This window comes from Bos indicus x Bos taurus, chromosome 3 (assembly GCF_003369695.1).
Source record: "Bos indicus x Bos taurus breed Angus x Brahman F1 hybrid chromosome 3, Bos_hybrid_MaternalHap_v2.0, whole genome shotgun sequence".
Lineage (NCBI taxonomy): Eukaryota > Metazoa > Chordata > Mammalia > Artiodactyla > Bovidae > Bos > Bos indicus x Bos taurus.
The window spans coordinates 83,156,496-83,170,459 of NC_040078.1; the positions used below are offsets into that span (position 1 = coordinate 83,156,496).

Consider the following 13,964-nt stretch of genomic DNA (forward strand, 5'->3'; position numbering starts at 1 on the left):
GAATAATTTTGGTCAAAGAGTCATATGCTTTGAGAATCTGTATAGAGGTACACAAGGGTTCAATTAGTGAAGCACGCTTATAAGTAAAAAATGAAGGTGAATAGATCATTTTTACTTAGGAGACAAGCACTGCTTCCTTTGGAAAGGAACTAAAAATTGTTTCAGATTCTAATACATTTATAGTAAGAACTTCAGGACTTTCATGCTTTATAAATTTCTAGTATGACATAAAAACAAGATTTGCTGAGAAGGGACTAAAGTGGACCTAGTTTTGAGAAGGATGATTTGTAGCAGCTACAGTGTTGTGCTGTGCTTAGTCGCTTAGTCGTGTCTGACTCTTTGCGACCCCATGGACTGCAGCCCTCCAGGCTCCTCTGTCCATGAGGATTCTCCAGGCAAGAATACTGGAATGAGTTGCCATACCCTCCTCCAAAATAGCTACGATAAGGAAAAGAAAAAGGAGTCAACCAGGAATACAGATAGGATTTCTAAAGCCTGCTTAGGTTTCTCTGTCTCTCTAGTCTCTGTCTCTCTAGTTTCTCTGTTTCTCCAGTCTCTCTTCTAGTACAGTATATGTAGATTAATCTTCCTAAATGACCACTCTGTCTGATTATTCCACTTTTAGGAAGACTTAATTGGCCTCATTATCTGTTCATAAATTCCTGTCTTGATGAAATAAATCATAAAATGTGAGGCTCTCTTGTTCAGAATAGCTGTTTAGGTTATCCATTTATTCACTGTGCTATCAGAATTTTCCAGTTTTTGCAAATTTCTTGTTATATACTGACTTGCATGGCTGAGTAGGTATTACTTAGCTTTGCATTTAATGTGCAGTGGTCTTACCTTATCCTGGTTTTCTACCCTTTTGTCCTTCCAATCCTTTTATAGATACTGTTTTCAGTTAAGTATCTTATGAGCTCTATTCATGTTAATATTTTCATAATCAACTTTTATTGTTAATTTTTATTTTTTAGGCAAAAGTAGTGTGCTTATTTTTAAGCAAAAGTAATGTGCTTAATATTTAGTTTCTCAGCGTCATCTTTAAAATGAGAAGTTACTTCTCAAAGGTTCTAACAAGATAGATTTTTTTCTTATCATGTACTTTGTATTGTTTTACAAAATGGTGGGTACCTGTTTGATGATTTTTTTTTTTTTGAGTAAGCAAAACCAGGTAATTTTCCTGTAAAATTAGTAAAATTATATTTTTCTCATTTTGTTGAGAGAAATATTTTTGTCCCAGTTAATATAATATCATAAATAGATACCATAAAATTAATGTCAAATATCATCTTAAACACTTAATGTGTGTAGTCATTATACTTAATGTATACAGTGGAGGTAAAGCTTTGATGTTTTATAACTTACAGTCTAAAAATGTTAGTGCAAAAAATATTTTCTTCCTTCTTAAAAGTTAATCTAGGTCAAGCATCATTTGAAGCTATGGCATCAATTATAAATCGGCTTCACAAAAACTTGGAAGGAAATCATGACCAGCATGGCAGAAACTGCCTTCTTGCATCATATATCTATTATGTTTTTCGGTTGCCAAATACTTACCCTAATTCCCCATCACCAGGTATTTTATTCTTTTTTACTATGAAACTATCTTGCATAGATTATGTGTTTATTGTTTATAAGCAGGACTGAAATAATCTTGAAGTGCATAGTGTGATGCGTTTATTCAACAACAAATATTTGTTGAATGCCTGCTGAGTGCCATGGACTATGCTAGCTACCGGAGTTAAAGGGATAAATAGGTTACATTTTAAAGCATCATTATTTGTACAGCTTCCTTTAATTTGAATTAGAGAGATCTTAGTTGAATTAATTTTTGGAAATGAACCTTGAAAATAACTTCTGTTTCTGGAAGCATTTCTCATTTCCTGTTAAGATAAATAGAATGTTATATTTGTCATTCAGAGTGTTATTGGACATTAAAGAAGAAATATGGTGGCCCAGTAGTTTCCTGATAACCTTGTGAAACCTGCAGTGATATAAAGGATAATCCTCTAGAAAAGTTCTAGTCTCTTCATGGTCAATAAAATAATATAGCCTTTCTGGATACCAGAGCCCAAAGTCGTCACTTACTTGTGTTTTATATGATATTGGTGGTAGTGGTGGTAGGGGGATATCTGAGTGTTTGAATCACCCTTTAGTCATTTAGTTAGTTGGTTAATGATTATGTTGTACATACTTTTCAACCTGTTCACATATTTGTCTGTAAGAGTCATCACTCATCACTAGTGAAAATGGTAAGTGCCCTTTTTCAGCTATTTTCAGTGTTAACATAAATAATGATGACAAGAAATTCTGACATTCACTCGGAAAACTAGGTATAATAATTAAGTTATAGTGCATTTTATTAATTGTAAAAAGAGAACTGATTGACTTTCGTAATCTTGTTCATTGTTTCCTATCTTAATTTCTAAATTTGTCTCTGAGTATATAAGTGATTATGGACTATATGTAATGCTGCTCTGTTTACTGTTTCATTTAGTACACTATTAGAATTTCACAGATTTTGCAAAATGTCTTTTTCACATGCTGACCTGAAGACTATAAATTACTTAGTTGACAAGTGTATGTCATTTGCCGATATGACACTTAGAAAGATTTCATTAAATAAGAAATGAAGTTACATTTGTTGGGTACTTTATATTTATAGATCCTGGTTGAATGATGGTATCAGGCTTGATTTCAGACAGAAAAGGGGTTCTTTGCTTTTTTTGTATAACTTGGGCTCTTAGGAGAATTATCTTTATTTATGTATGTATGTTATAAAGATGCTATTTTGTTATAGTTAAAATTATCACTGATGAAGATAGAGATATAGCCATAGCTTCATTGAAGAGATACTGATGGTAAATTGGGTCTCCCTCTTCGTGACTTTGTATCAAGGGGCAGAGCAGGAGGGGGTGGGAAAAAAGGAAAAGATGTTAGCTGGAGCACTTTGGGTCCTAGATACCCTCATATATAAGTGAAATGATGTTTGTATATGTTTCTTATTACTGTTGTTTTTTATTCTATATGTAATACAAAATGTAGAAACATTGAAGAGATAATGGTTGTATTTATAATTCACAGGGTTTTGTCAGCTGCTGTAAAAAATTTATCTTTGTATAGCTCTCATGAGGTCTGGAGTGTTTTCTTGTTTCTACTATTTTCATTTAGAAATAAAAGCAATTTATTATCTTTATGGAATTTTATAAAGTGGAAGAGACTTTTTCAGGTCCTTTCCCGATTAACTGTTTAATTATGTGCTATTTTATATACAACTCTAGGTCCTGGGGGTTTGGGAGGATCAGTGCATTATGCCACAATGGCTAGATCTGCTGTGAGACCTGCAAGCCTTAATTTAAATCGTTCTCGGAGCCTTAGTAATAGTAATCCAGATATATCTGGAACTCCCACGTCCCCAGATGATGAAGTACGGTCAATCATCAGCAGTAAGGTAAACTGAAGATATACATCTATAGATTTGGTTTTCAGTTCATGAACAAATGAGAAATATCCAGTTGTTTTACTTTATTCTTAAAATGTATCTGAGTTAGTAGTAAGAATTTTAAAATATATTTGAATTAGTAATAAATGTTATGTTTCTCTTCTATCAGTGAACACATAAGTGATGTTTCTATTAATGTGCTTGCTATTACAAACTCGTTTGTGCACTATGCTTAAGAAAATCTGCCAAATTCAAAATTTGTCTGGAATGACTAGTCACATACAACTCATTGTCTGTTTGATCATCATGTGAAAATGGTTATATTGGTGTTCTACAGGGCTAAGAGACTGTGACTACTGTCCAGTGGGACCATATTACTGACTTGAAATATGAGTCTCACTTCTCTAAAAATATAAAAAATAATGATTAACAATTAATTGGTAATAGAGCTATATTTCACATGGAAAACTCTATGTAAGGTGCTCCGGGATTAGAAAAATGTGATTTAGTTAATCATGGTTAATGATTATTCCAAACAACAAGGGAGAGGTCGGCCAGTATAAGGTCCAGCCATATTTTATTTAAGCATCCATCCTTATTACCTCCCCCTCACATATACTTAAGGAACAAGTAGTCATTGCCTTACTATAATTAAAGTACAAAAATAACTCAGTTTGAAAATTAAAGTGGAAAAAAGAGCTGTAAGATTGAGGCCAAGTAATCATATTATGTTGTGTTTTGACCAAACCATCTTAAGTAGATTTTTTGCTATTGGAAAGGAGGAAGACACCATTGTTAATAGAATCATAGCCAATTTTTCTTTGGCATTTAGTCTCTTGATTGGGATATGAGAAAGAATTAGTAAATGTTCTGCAGTCTTGTGTTTAACTCTTAGTCTGAGCTATAATAGACATTTTAAAAAAAGGATCTGAGCTTGTTTGTTATGTGAAATACTTGGATATTGACCAAACACATCAGAATTACTAAAATCTATTCATACAGTTATAGAAATTTGCATTCAGAAATTTCCAGTAAACTTTATTACTGCTCATTTTAAAGTGTCTTTTAAGTAACTTTACTTTCTCACAGACCAAAAATATATTTTTAAAGTAATTTCTGGTCTGTGAGAAAGTGAAAAGAATATTTTGTAGCTTTTTAATTTAAAAAATAAATGTGAATTTCAATAATTTAAAGATCCAAATAGATGTTACTCTAATTAAACAAACTTCCACTTTTTGTGTTGTACAGATGTATTTACATGAATCCTGCGGAGTAATAATTCCTAATTGCTAAAGAGAAAGCTTTTCTCCCCCTACATATCTTTCCATGTCTAGGAAAAGGTTTTTTATCTTTGTCTTCATTCTTGATCTTTTCTCACTGTAATAGAAGTAACACTTAGCATAATTTACTGTAAGTACAGTTCTTCAGTAGAATGAATTCCGTTTGTGAATTATAAGAGATTTTCCTGTTAAAGCGCTATGCTGTGCTATGCTATGCTAAGTCGCTTCAGTCGTGTCCGACTCTGTGCGACCCCATAGACGGCAGCCCACCAGGCTCCCCTGTCCCTGGGAGCATTCTCCAAGCAAGAATACTGGAGTGGGTTGCCATTTCCTTCTCCAATGCATGAAAGAGAAAAGTGAAAGTGAAGTCACTCAGTCGTGTCCAACTCTTAGCGACCCCATGGACTGCAGCCTACCAGGCTCCTCTGTCCACGGATTTTCCAGGCAAGAGTACTGGAGTGGGGTGCCATTGCCTTAGCGCTATAGATGCCATTTTCCTCAAGGTTCTACTTGTGAAACACCTTTTAATTTCTATAAGATTTAGCATAATTCTAGTGTTTTCCTTTAATATGATGTGTTAGATTATAACATCACGATTTAGAACAAAGATGTACATATATTGGAATGATTATTTGCCTTTTTTCAAGTGGTTCATAAAATGGGACATAATAATGATGTAAACTTGCTTCTGATATTGTGATATATGGAAACTTCTGAGAAAGCCATTATAAGATGAGACTTTTGTCTTATGACAGTATAGTGTTGTCCTAATCAAATTTTATTTAAATGTTTTTTCTGTGTTCTTTTTTTTATTGCAAAATTTTTGATAGCTACCTTCATTTTGGCCTACCCTTTAGTCATAATCCCTAATAATAATGGTGTATAACTTTTATCTCATTGGAAAATTATAAGGAATCTGAAGTTTATTTATACCTACTCTTCATTTATTCTGATTCTGTTGACTTGGAAATTCAAGAAATTCTTTAATGACTTTTGTCTTTCGTGCTGCCTTAGCCATGGTCGTACCCTTGGTCTTGTCATGACGAATAACTTTAATCCTCATAATCTCAATTTCATGCATCTTATTCTCTAATCATTAGCTCATATTTTTCTGTCTAGTACCCCAACTCCAACAATTACTCTGCACCTCCAGTCACTTGATGGTAAGATATTTTTACTGTACCTCACCCTGTTAATGTTCTTTCATCCAGTTTAGCCAGCCCTAAATTCCATGAGCAGTCATTATAATTATTACCTTTATAAACAGGCCTCAGTTCCCTTATCTTTCTCTCACTTCATTTTACTTGCTTAATCCAAACCTCAAACTGTAGTTGAATTTCGTTGACTGCCTATGCTGCTAAACATGATTTGAGAAATACCATGACTGGTCTTATTTGAAATTAAAGGCTCCCTTGAGGTTAAGAGAACCCTTAATGCTGTCAAGCAATTGTAGTATATTTCTTTATTCCATTTTTCTTTCCCATTGTCCCAGAAAAACGTTATGTGCTTTGTACCTCAGATCCTCTAACAGCTCCCCACCAGTCCTCACTTTATCTCCTACTTCATTAACAAAATTGAGGTCATTAGAGGAAAACTTTTTTAACCTTTGACCATCACATCTCCGTAACCACCACCATCTACTACTACCTACTACTAATATGTCTGTCATAGATGACCTGCCCATTTCTTTAAGCCCATTCCCTCTGTTTGTATACAACCTTCCATCCCCTTTCACCTACTCAGGATCCTCACTCCAACAGTGTTTATCCTCTCCTACATCTTCAGTTTCTCCCCATCTACTAAATCATCCCATCCACGTACAGGCATGCTATTATTTCTCCAGTTAAAATTTTTTTTTCTCTAGTATTTCTTCTAGTAGCTTCTTTACCATTTCTCTTCTACCTTTTATAGAATTACTTAAAAGAATTTTCTATACTTGCTGTCTTCAATTCATTTATTCTTGTTCTTTAACTCTCATTTGTTTGTTGTTGTTTAGTTGTTGAGTCATATCCAACCCTGCTCCGACCCCATGTACAGCAACCCACCAGGCTCCTCTCTCCATGCGACTCCCCAGGCAAGAATACTGGAGTGGGTTGCTATTTCCTTCCCTCAGGGGATCTTCCCCACACAGAGATAGAACTCATGTCAAGTGCAATGGCAGGTGGGTTCCTTACTACTGAGTCTCCAGGGAAGCCCTTAACTCTCATTACCCTACTTCAAACATATTTCTTTGATCTTCCACGCATCAGTTCAGTTCAGTCACTCAGTCATGTCCGACTCTTTGCGACCCCATGAATTGCAGCATACCAGGCCTCCCTGTCCATCACCAACTCCCGGAGTTCACTCAAACTCATGTCCATCGAGTTGGTGATGCCATCCAGCCATCTCATCCTTTGTTGTCCCCTTCTCCTCTTGCCCCCAATCCCTCCCAGCATCAGGGTCTTTTCAAATAAGTCAACACTTCACATCAGGTAGCCAAAGTATTGAAGTTTCAGCTTCAGCATCAGTCCTTCCAATGAACACCCAGGACCGATCTCCCTTAGGATGGACTGGTTGGATCTCCTTGCAGTCCAAGCGACTCTCAAGAGTCTCCAACACCACAGTTCAAAAGCATCAATTCTTCGGTGCTCAGCTTTCTTCACAGTCCAACTCTCACATCCATACATGACCCCTGGAAAAGCCCTTTGAATGCTCTCAGGGCTCTCCAGGCACTCCATATTCTTAAATCTGATGGTTGAGCCTCAACACTTGACCTACTTTACCTTATGTGCATGTGTGCTCAGTTGCTCACATGTGTCTGACTCTGCGATCCCATGGTTGTAGCCTTCTAGGCTCTTCTGTCCATGGGATTTTCCAGGAGTGGAGTGGAGTGGATTGCCATTTTCTCCTGCAGGGGATTGAACCCGCATCTCCTGCATTGGCTGTGCTGTGTGTTGAGTCCTTCAGTTGTTTCTGACTCTTTGTGACCCCATGGACTGTAGCCTATCAGGCTGTTCTGTCCATGGGGATTCTCCAGGCAAGAATACTGGAGTGGGTTGCTGTGCCCTCCTCCAGGGATATTCCCGACCCAGGTCTTCTGCATTGCATGTGGTTTCTTGACCATCTGAGCCACCAGAGAAACCCATGAGTACTGGAGTGGTAGTCTATCCCTTCTCCAGAGGATCTTCCCAGCCCAGGAATTGAATTGGGGTCTCCTGCATTGCCGGCAGATTCTTTACTAGCTGAGCTACTAGGGAAGCCACTGAGCCACTATCTTACGGCAGCTTTGACACAGTAATTCTCCTTCCTTGTTGATTTATTCTATTTAATTGGTTTGTAGGGCACTACACTCTCTTGATTTCCCTCTGTACTTATTATACCTGCTTAATCTCCTTTGTAGATTTTTTTTTTTTTTCTGATCTCTTAATTTGGAAGTGCCCCAGGTTTCTAGTCCTCTTGTCTTATTTTCCTTTCTCTCTTCACTCCCTGACTTGGTGATCTTATGAAGTCCAGTTGTTCTAAGTATCATTATATTGTGATAGTTAACAAAAATTACATTTCAGATCTCTCTCTAGAATTCTAAATCTCTCTCTGGAATTCTAAACTCAGCTGCATTTTTAAAACCCTTTTGTTCAGATTTGCATATGTTAAAAGTAGAGCCACTTCCTACCACCTCTAATACTACCATTTGGTCTGAATTACCATCATCTTAAAGATGGTTTCTGTGCTTTCAGCCTATACTCACTTCACACAGTAGCAGCCAGAATGCTGCTTTAAAAGCTTAAATCACAAACAAACAAAACATAAGTTGGATTATGTCATTTCTCTGAGCAAGATCCTGTGACTAACTCCCCTACTTCCCTAAGTCTTTACACAAAGGACTGCCTTCTCCACGGGGTCTTCTCTGACCAGCTTATTTAAGTGTCTAAATGTGTCTTTCTCCTCAGCCTTGTGTCAGGGATTTCTCATCCCTTACTCTGTTAAAAAGTTAACTTGTGTACAACAAAGTTACTGTTTTTCTTTTTGTAGAAATTTGTGGTAGGGAGAGCACAGTTGGTTTTCTGTTATTAAAATAATATTAAAAACTTTGTTATTAAATAATATTAAAAATAATATTTTGTTATTTTTGTAGCATAGGTAGTGACATAATTTGAGAGACTGAAAGTTTGTGTTTTAATTTATCTGAAAAGCATACTGTGTGCTGATTTGCTTTTATTTGAAATAATATAATGAAGTTCTGAGAAGTCTGTATAGGGGTATTTTATTTTAAACAAACTTACTGATTAAATAATTCTATAGTATTTGAGTATTGCCCAATTTACTTTGCTAGGAAGCGTTAAAAACATTAGGGCAAGTTTTTATTAAAACTATTTTTTAAGAATTTTCTATATTTGAGGCATTACATTCAGTGATTTACTTCCATTATTTAATTTGATCTTTACAGTCTGAAGGAGACACATCATTATTCCTATTTTGTAGCTAAGAAACTGAAAAAGAGATTAGGTAATTTACCTTAGATTTTGCAATTAGTAAGCAGCAGAACCTGCATTTCAACTTTAACTCATCTTACACATTCAGTGTCAAAAATGAGGGGAAATAGGTAGTTACTGTATCATCATGTGAACTTCTCTGTATTTTTGGAAAAAAAATAGAGAAAAAAGGAGGGGAAATATTCTCCCTCTAAACATAAGCCTTTGAGAGCTAGTAGTTTGTCTTCCCTCCTCCCCGCTCCCCTCCCTTCCTCCCCTCTCTCTTTCCCTCCCTCTTCCTTCACTCTCCTCTTTCCTGCAATATCAGTGCATAGGCCTCACCTTCAGAGATTCTTATTTGACTGCTTAGAGGTAGGGCCCTGCACATGTGTTGTGGTGGTTGTCCTTAACCTTACCAAGTGATACTAGTGTCTACATAGACTTGATTACCATTGTTTACTCTTTGTTTTCTTTTACCTGTCCTCTTTGGTGCTTTCTGTCTGGGCTCATACTCAGCCCTAATATTTTTACTTGGCTTCTCTTGTGTTGTCTCCAGCAGTCCTCTAAAAAATCTCTTATAACTTGTTCAGTTCCATTAGCAGATTTCCAGGGCCCAGCCCAGATTACTGAATTAGGATTGCTCGAGGGAGGGCCCAGAATCTGAATTTTATAATTCAAATAGATTGATCAGGTTTAAGAAACTGAATTAAAGCCCCAGTTCCCTTTTTGTTGTTCAGTTACTTAGTCATGTCCGACTCTGTGACCCCATGGACTGCCGCACTCCAGGCTTCTCCGTCCTTCACCATTTCCCAGAGTTTGCTCAAACTCATGTCCATTGAGTCGATGATGCCATCCAGTTCCCTTTACCTAGGGTCATAATAACCTCTTTCAGAGAAGATAGACATAATTCACTTGTGAAAGTGAAAGTGAAGTCCCTTAGTCGTGACTCTTTGCAACCTCTCGGACTGACTGTAGCCTACCAGGCTCCTCTATCCATGGGATTTTCCAGGCAAGAATACTGGAGTGGGTTGCCATTTCCTTCTCCAGGGGATCTTCCCGACCCAGGGATTGAACCCAGGTCTCTTGCATTGTAGGCAGACGCTTTACCGTCTGAGCCACCAGGGAAGTCACTTGTAGTCATACATATTAAAATTAACTTCAAATTGATGATAGTGATGATGAAGATGCAGATCTTACAGACAGCCCCAGCATAAGGTTTTTTCTTACAGTTTTTGTATAAAATACTAACTATGATTATGTTTACTTTCAACAAGCACAATAAGACTGAAGACAACTCCAAATCTACTATCATTTTTAGGAAGGAGCATATATTGGGCATCTTTTTTTCTTCCTTAATTTTTGCCTAATTTTTCTTATTGGTCCCTAAGAGAGTGAAAGAGGAGGCAAGTTCAAATATAATTACGGAGTATTGCTGCACAGACATTTTCAGTTGATGACAGATGGAGTAAAATTTAAAGTCTTTTAAACAAGAATGGAATGTTCTTCTTCTTTGATTTCTTTTAAACCTCAGTTAGGTTTAGAGGAAATTGTTTGCTGCTAGCTTGTATCATCTTTAAAGAGAGTTTGGGGGGGATGGTTGCTGTGGGAACTTTGTTGATAGTTAAAGTTGATCCTTTTATATAAAGAGAAATTACCATTAAATACTATGCTTAATTTTCATTGTGATTTTTAAAAAATTACCATGTAATAAGATGATTTTGATTAACTAATATTCTATAGATGCCTAAAAATTTTGGTTGCTTTAACAGTACTAATTAAAAACATGTTTGCATTGGAAAGTCTGGATTTCTTTAAGAATATAGCATGCCACATGTAATATTTCTTTCCTTTCCAACTGCTTTCTATTATATGCTTAGGGTTTAGATCGCTCCAATTCCTGGGTTAACACTGGTGGTCCAAAAGCTGCCCCATGGGGATCCAACCCCAGTCCAAGTGCAGAATCAACACAGGTGGTGTTTATGTTAGAGGTTTCTTTTTTGGCTGCTGATGTTTCCCTTTAGAACGTTACTTCTTAGTATATACTATGATTTCAGTGGCTTGCTTTTTAATCATTAAAAAGTGTGTTTTTTGTTTACTTAGCACATTTTCCAACTGCTATGCATGAATACCACCAATTGCACCAGTAATACTCTCCTTTCCTGTTTCCTGTCTCCTCCTTCCTTCGTTGTACACCCCATCGATGTTTCAGTGCCTGCTGCTTATGTAATTGATGGCTTTGATAACAGTTTCTACCCTTGGGGTACCACATCTTCAGGAAGAATTAAAATAAAAAAAATTTTGTGTGGAAAAAACCTGACAGTTTTTCATTTGCTTTTGGTTTAAAGTGTAGCTATTGTATCATTCTCCTTTAGCATTTATTATCTTGTCATTTTCTTCATAATCACTGACTAGAAATGTTGTTAATAAGCTGAAAGTAAATACGAACAGTATATGATCCCCATGCTGTAAGATTAAGTACCAGAAACAAAAATCTGTTTTAATCTGTGCTGTGTTGCAAAGTATGAAGTTTGTTGTAACTTCTTTGTACTAGGTTTTGCTTACTTTAGTCTAGTTGCTTGATAGCTAATACTGCATGATTCCTCAAAATATACTTCTCACCTGTGTGCTGGCTTTAGAGGAAGATGCTCTCTCTCATTCTTGAGGGAAAAATTTAATTGCAAATTCATTATTATAAATGATTTATATTTAATATAGTATATGGCAGATCTGAATCATAATTTTTGATGATAGTGAAACATAAAAGAAACCATTCTAAACTTTTAATTTTTTAAATTAAATATAAAATTCTTGATTTCTCTTTTTGGTCTGAGACCAGTGAGAAGTATGTTTTTACTTTTTGCATTTTCTTACTAGATACATGCATGTGTATATATCACAGAGATAAAAGTTTCATTCTTTGCAGCACTCTCAATTTATATAATCATTAAAATATTTACCTTTTAAGGATAAAATATATAGAAGCCATTTTGATACTTCTAATACATTGTCATTAAACCAACTTAAATGGTGAAAATGGGATGAGCAATAAAATAGATGGTTGTTGAAACCACAGTAAAGCTCTATTTAAAAAATTATAGGTAATCCTTGAGGTGCAAAGTCATTCACAGCAGACTTTAATGTTATCTCGTCATTCATTCATCTTCACTCCATAGGCTATGGATCGAAGTTGTAATCGTATGTCTTCGCACACAGAGACGTCAAGTTTCTTACAAACATTAACGGGACGCTTACCAACTAAAAAGGTAGATTCATATGAAGACAATTCATATAGGGGGAAAATAATTCCAACATAACCAGAACAAGATGTTAAAATAATTGGATTGCTTTTAAAGATACATTTGAGCAAGCATTGCTTGTCTGATGCCTTTTTGGGCATGCCTTTCCATTGCAGGCCCTTTTACATTATTATAATGCTTATATCTTTGTGGATGAATATTTTTAGTTTAGTGACTTAAATTTGATCATCAAATTTTAGTACCAAAAAGTTGTATCAACTCTTAATTCTATTTCTGTAACTTGCTTCTGTTTTGTGTTTTAAATCTCCAGGGAAAGGAAGATGAGTTAGAAAAATTATCACTCTTAGTAAGATATGTTGATTTGCTTCCCTTATGCACAGTTTTGTTAGTCCTTTTTCATAATATACACTATTTTGCAAATGCTTTGTATGCATATCCATTATAAGGCAGGAAATTTCTGCTGTTTTAATAAAATGACTTTAAATACCTGAGACCTTGAAAATTGATGGCTGATATCAAAGTTTAAATTTTTAAAGGTATTTCCTAAATTGTACCAGCAAAGTTCATGAATGTATTTGCATATGTTGAAATATATATGTAAGACAAAAGCCAGATTTTATTGTAGCTGTGAGCTTTCGGTCTAGTTTCTGTTTGCAGGTACAATTTAGGAGGCTCTTTCCCACCTGTCCTTTTAAAATTACATTTTACTGCAAGATAACATGTAATTTTTTCAGCTGTTCAACATGCCACTGTCTTACATGTATAAATAGCCGTTTCGTTAATGGGTGTCCTCACTGCATCGTTGAATGGTTCACATGCCTTATTTTGCTTATCCTCATTATATCTTCATTTGTATTTGCATTATTATTTGATTTGTGTTATCAGCAGACCTGGCATTGATAATAACTTTGGATTTACTTCTGGATAGCTTTTTCATGAGGAGCTGGCTTTGCAGTGGGTTGTTTGCAGTGGCAGCGTTCGGGAATCAGCTTTGCAACAAGCCTGGTTCTTTTTTGAGTTAATGGTAAGCAAACTAAACACATTTTGTAATACTGTTTTCCTTATTGAATAATTTTGTGTTGGCTCATTATTACTGCCCTAGAAATCTTTCTCTGTTGTCCATGTTACGGTTTTACATGTGCCTCCAAAGAAAAATTATGTTTGCTATATCTCTAAATAACACTGTGGATAATCAGCACTATTTAGATGGAGTTATAAAGTTAATTTTAAGTCTGTTTTTAGGAATAGTTGGAGAAGCTAGCTATCTTTTTTGGAGAAGGAAATGGCAACCCACTCCAGTGTTCTTGCCTGGAAAATCCCAGGGACGGGGGAGCCTGTTGGGCTGCTGTCTATGGGGTCACACAGAGTCGGCCACGACTGAAGCGACTTAGCAGCAGCAGCAGCAGCAGCAGCAGCTATCTTTTTAACCTGTGATACATTCAGTCTTAGTCCAAACATACTAGTGTATAATGGCAATACCAGATAAAAAGAGCTTTATAGATACCTACTACTTTTATGGCTAGAAAGCTCTTAAAAT

General features: G+C 35.8%; 1 protein-coding gene across 8 annotated transcripts in view; it reads left to right on the top strand.

The window, feature by feature from the left end:
* Positions 1–13,964, top strand: part of DOCK7 (dedicator of cytokinesis 7) — a 189,822-nt gene that overhangs the window by 105,590 nt on the left and 70,268 nt on the right. For 6 of the 8 annotated variants that reach the window (XR_003510343.1, XM_027537055.1, XM_027537048.1 and 3 more), the window contains 5 exons: positions 1,412–1,576; positions 3,282–3,451; positions 11,048–11,140; positions 12,344–12,433; positions 13,356–13,451. Coding sequence is in view for 7 of the 8 variants with exons in the window: in XM_027537055.1 (XP_027392856.1) it covers positions 1,412–1,576; positions 3,282–3,451; positions 11,048–11,140; positions 12,344–12,433; positions 13,356–13,451 (614 nt within the window). In the remaining variant the exon portion in view is untranslated. The remainder of the gene's footprint in view (positions 1–1,411; positions 1,577–3,281; positions 3,452–11,047; positions 11,141–12,343; positions 12,434–13,355; positions 13,452–13,964) is intronic. The other 2 variants (XM_027537052.1, XM_027537053.1) reach the window with 1 other exon arrangement.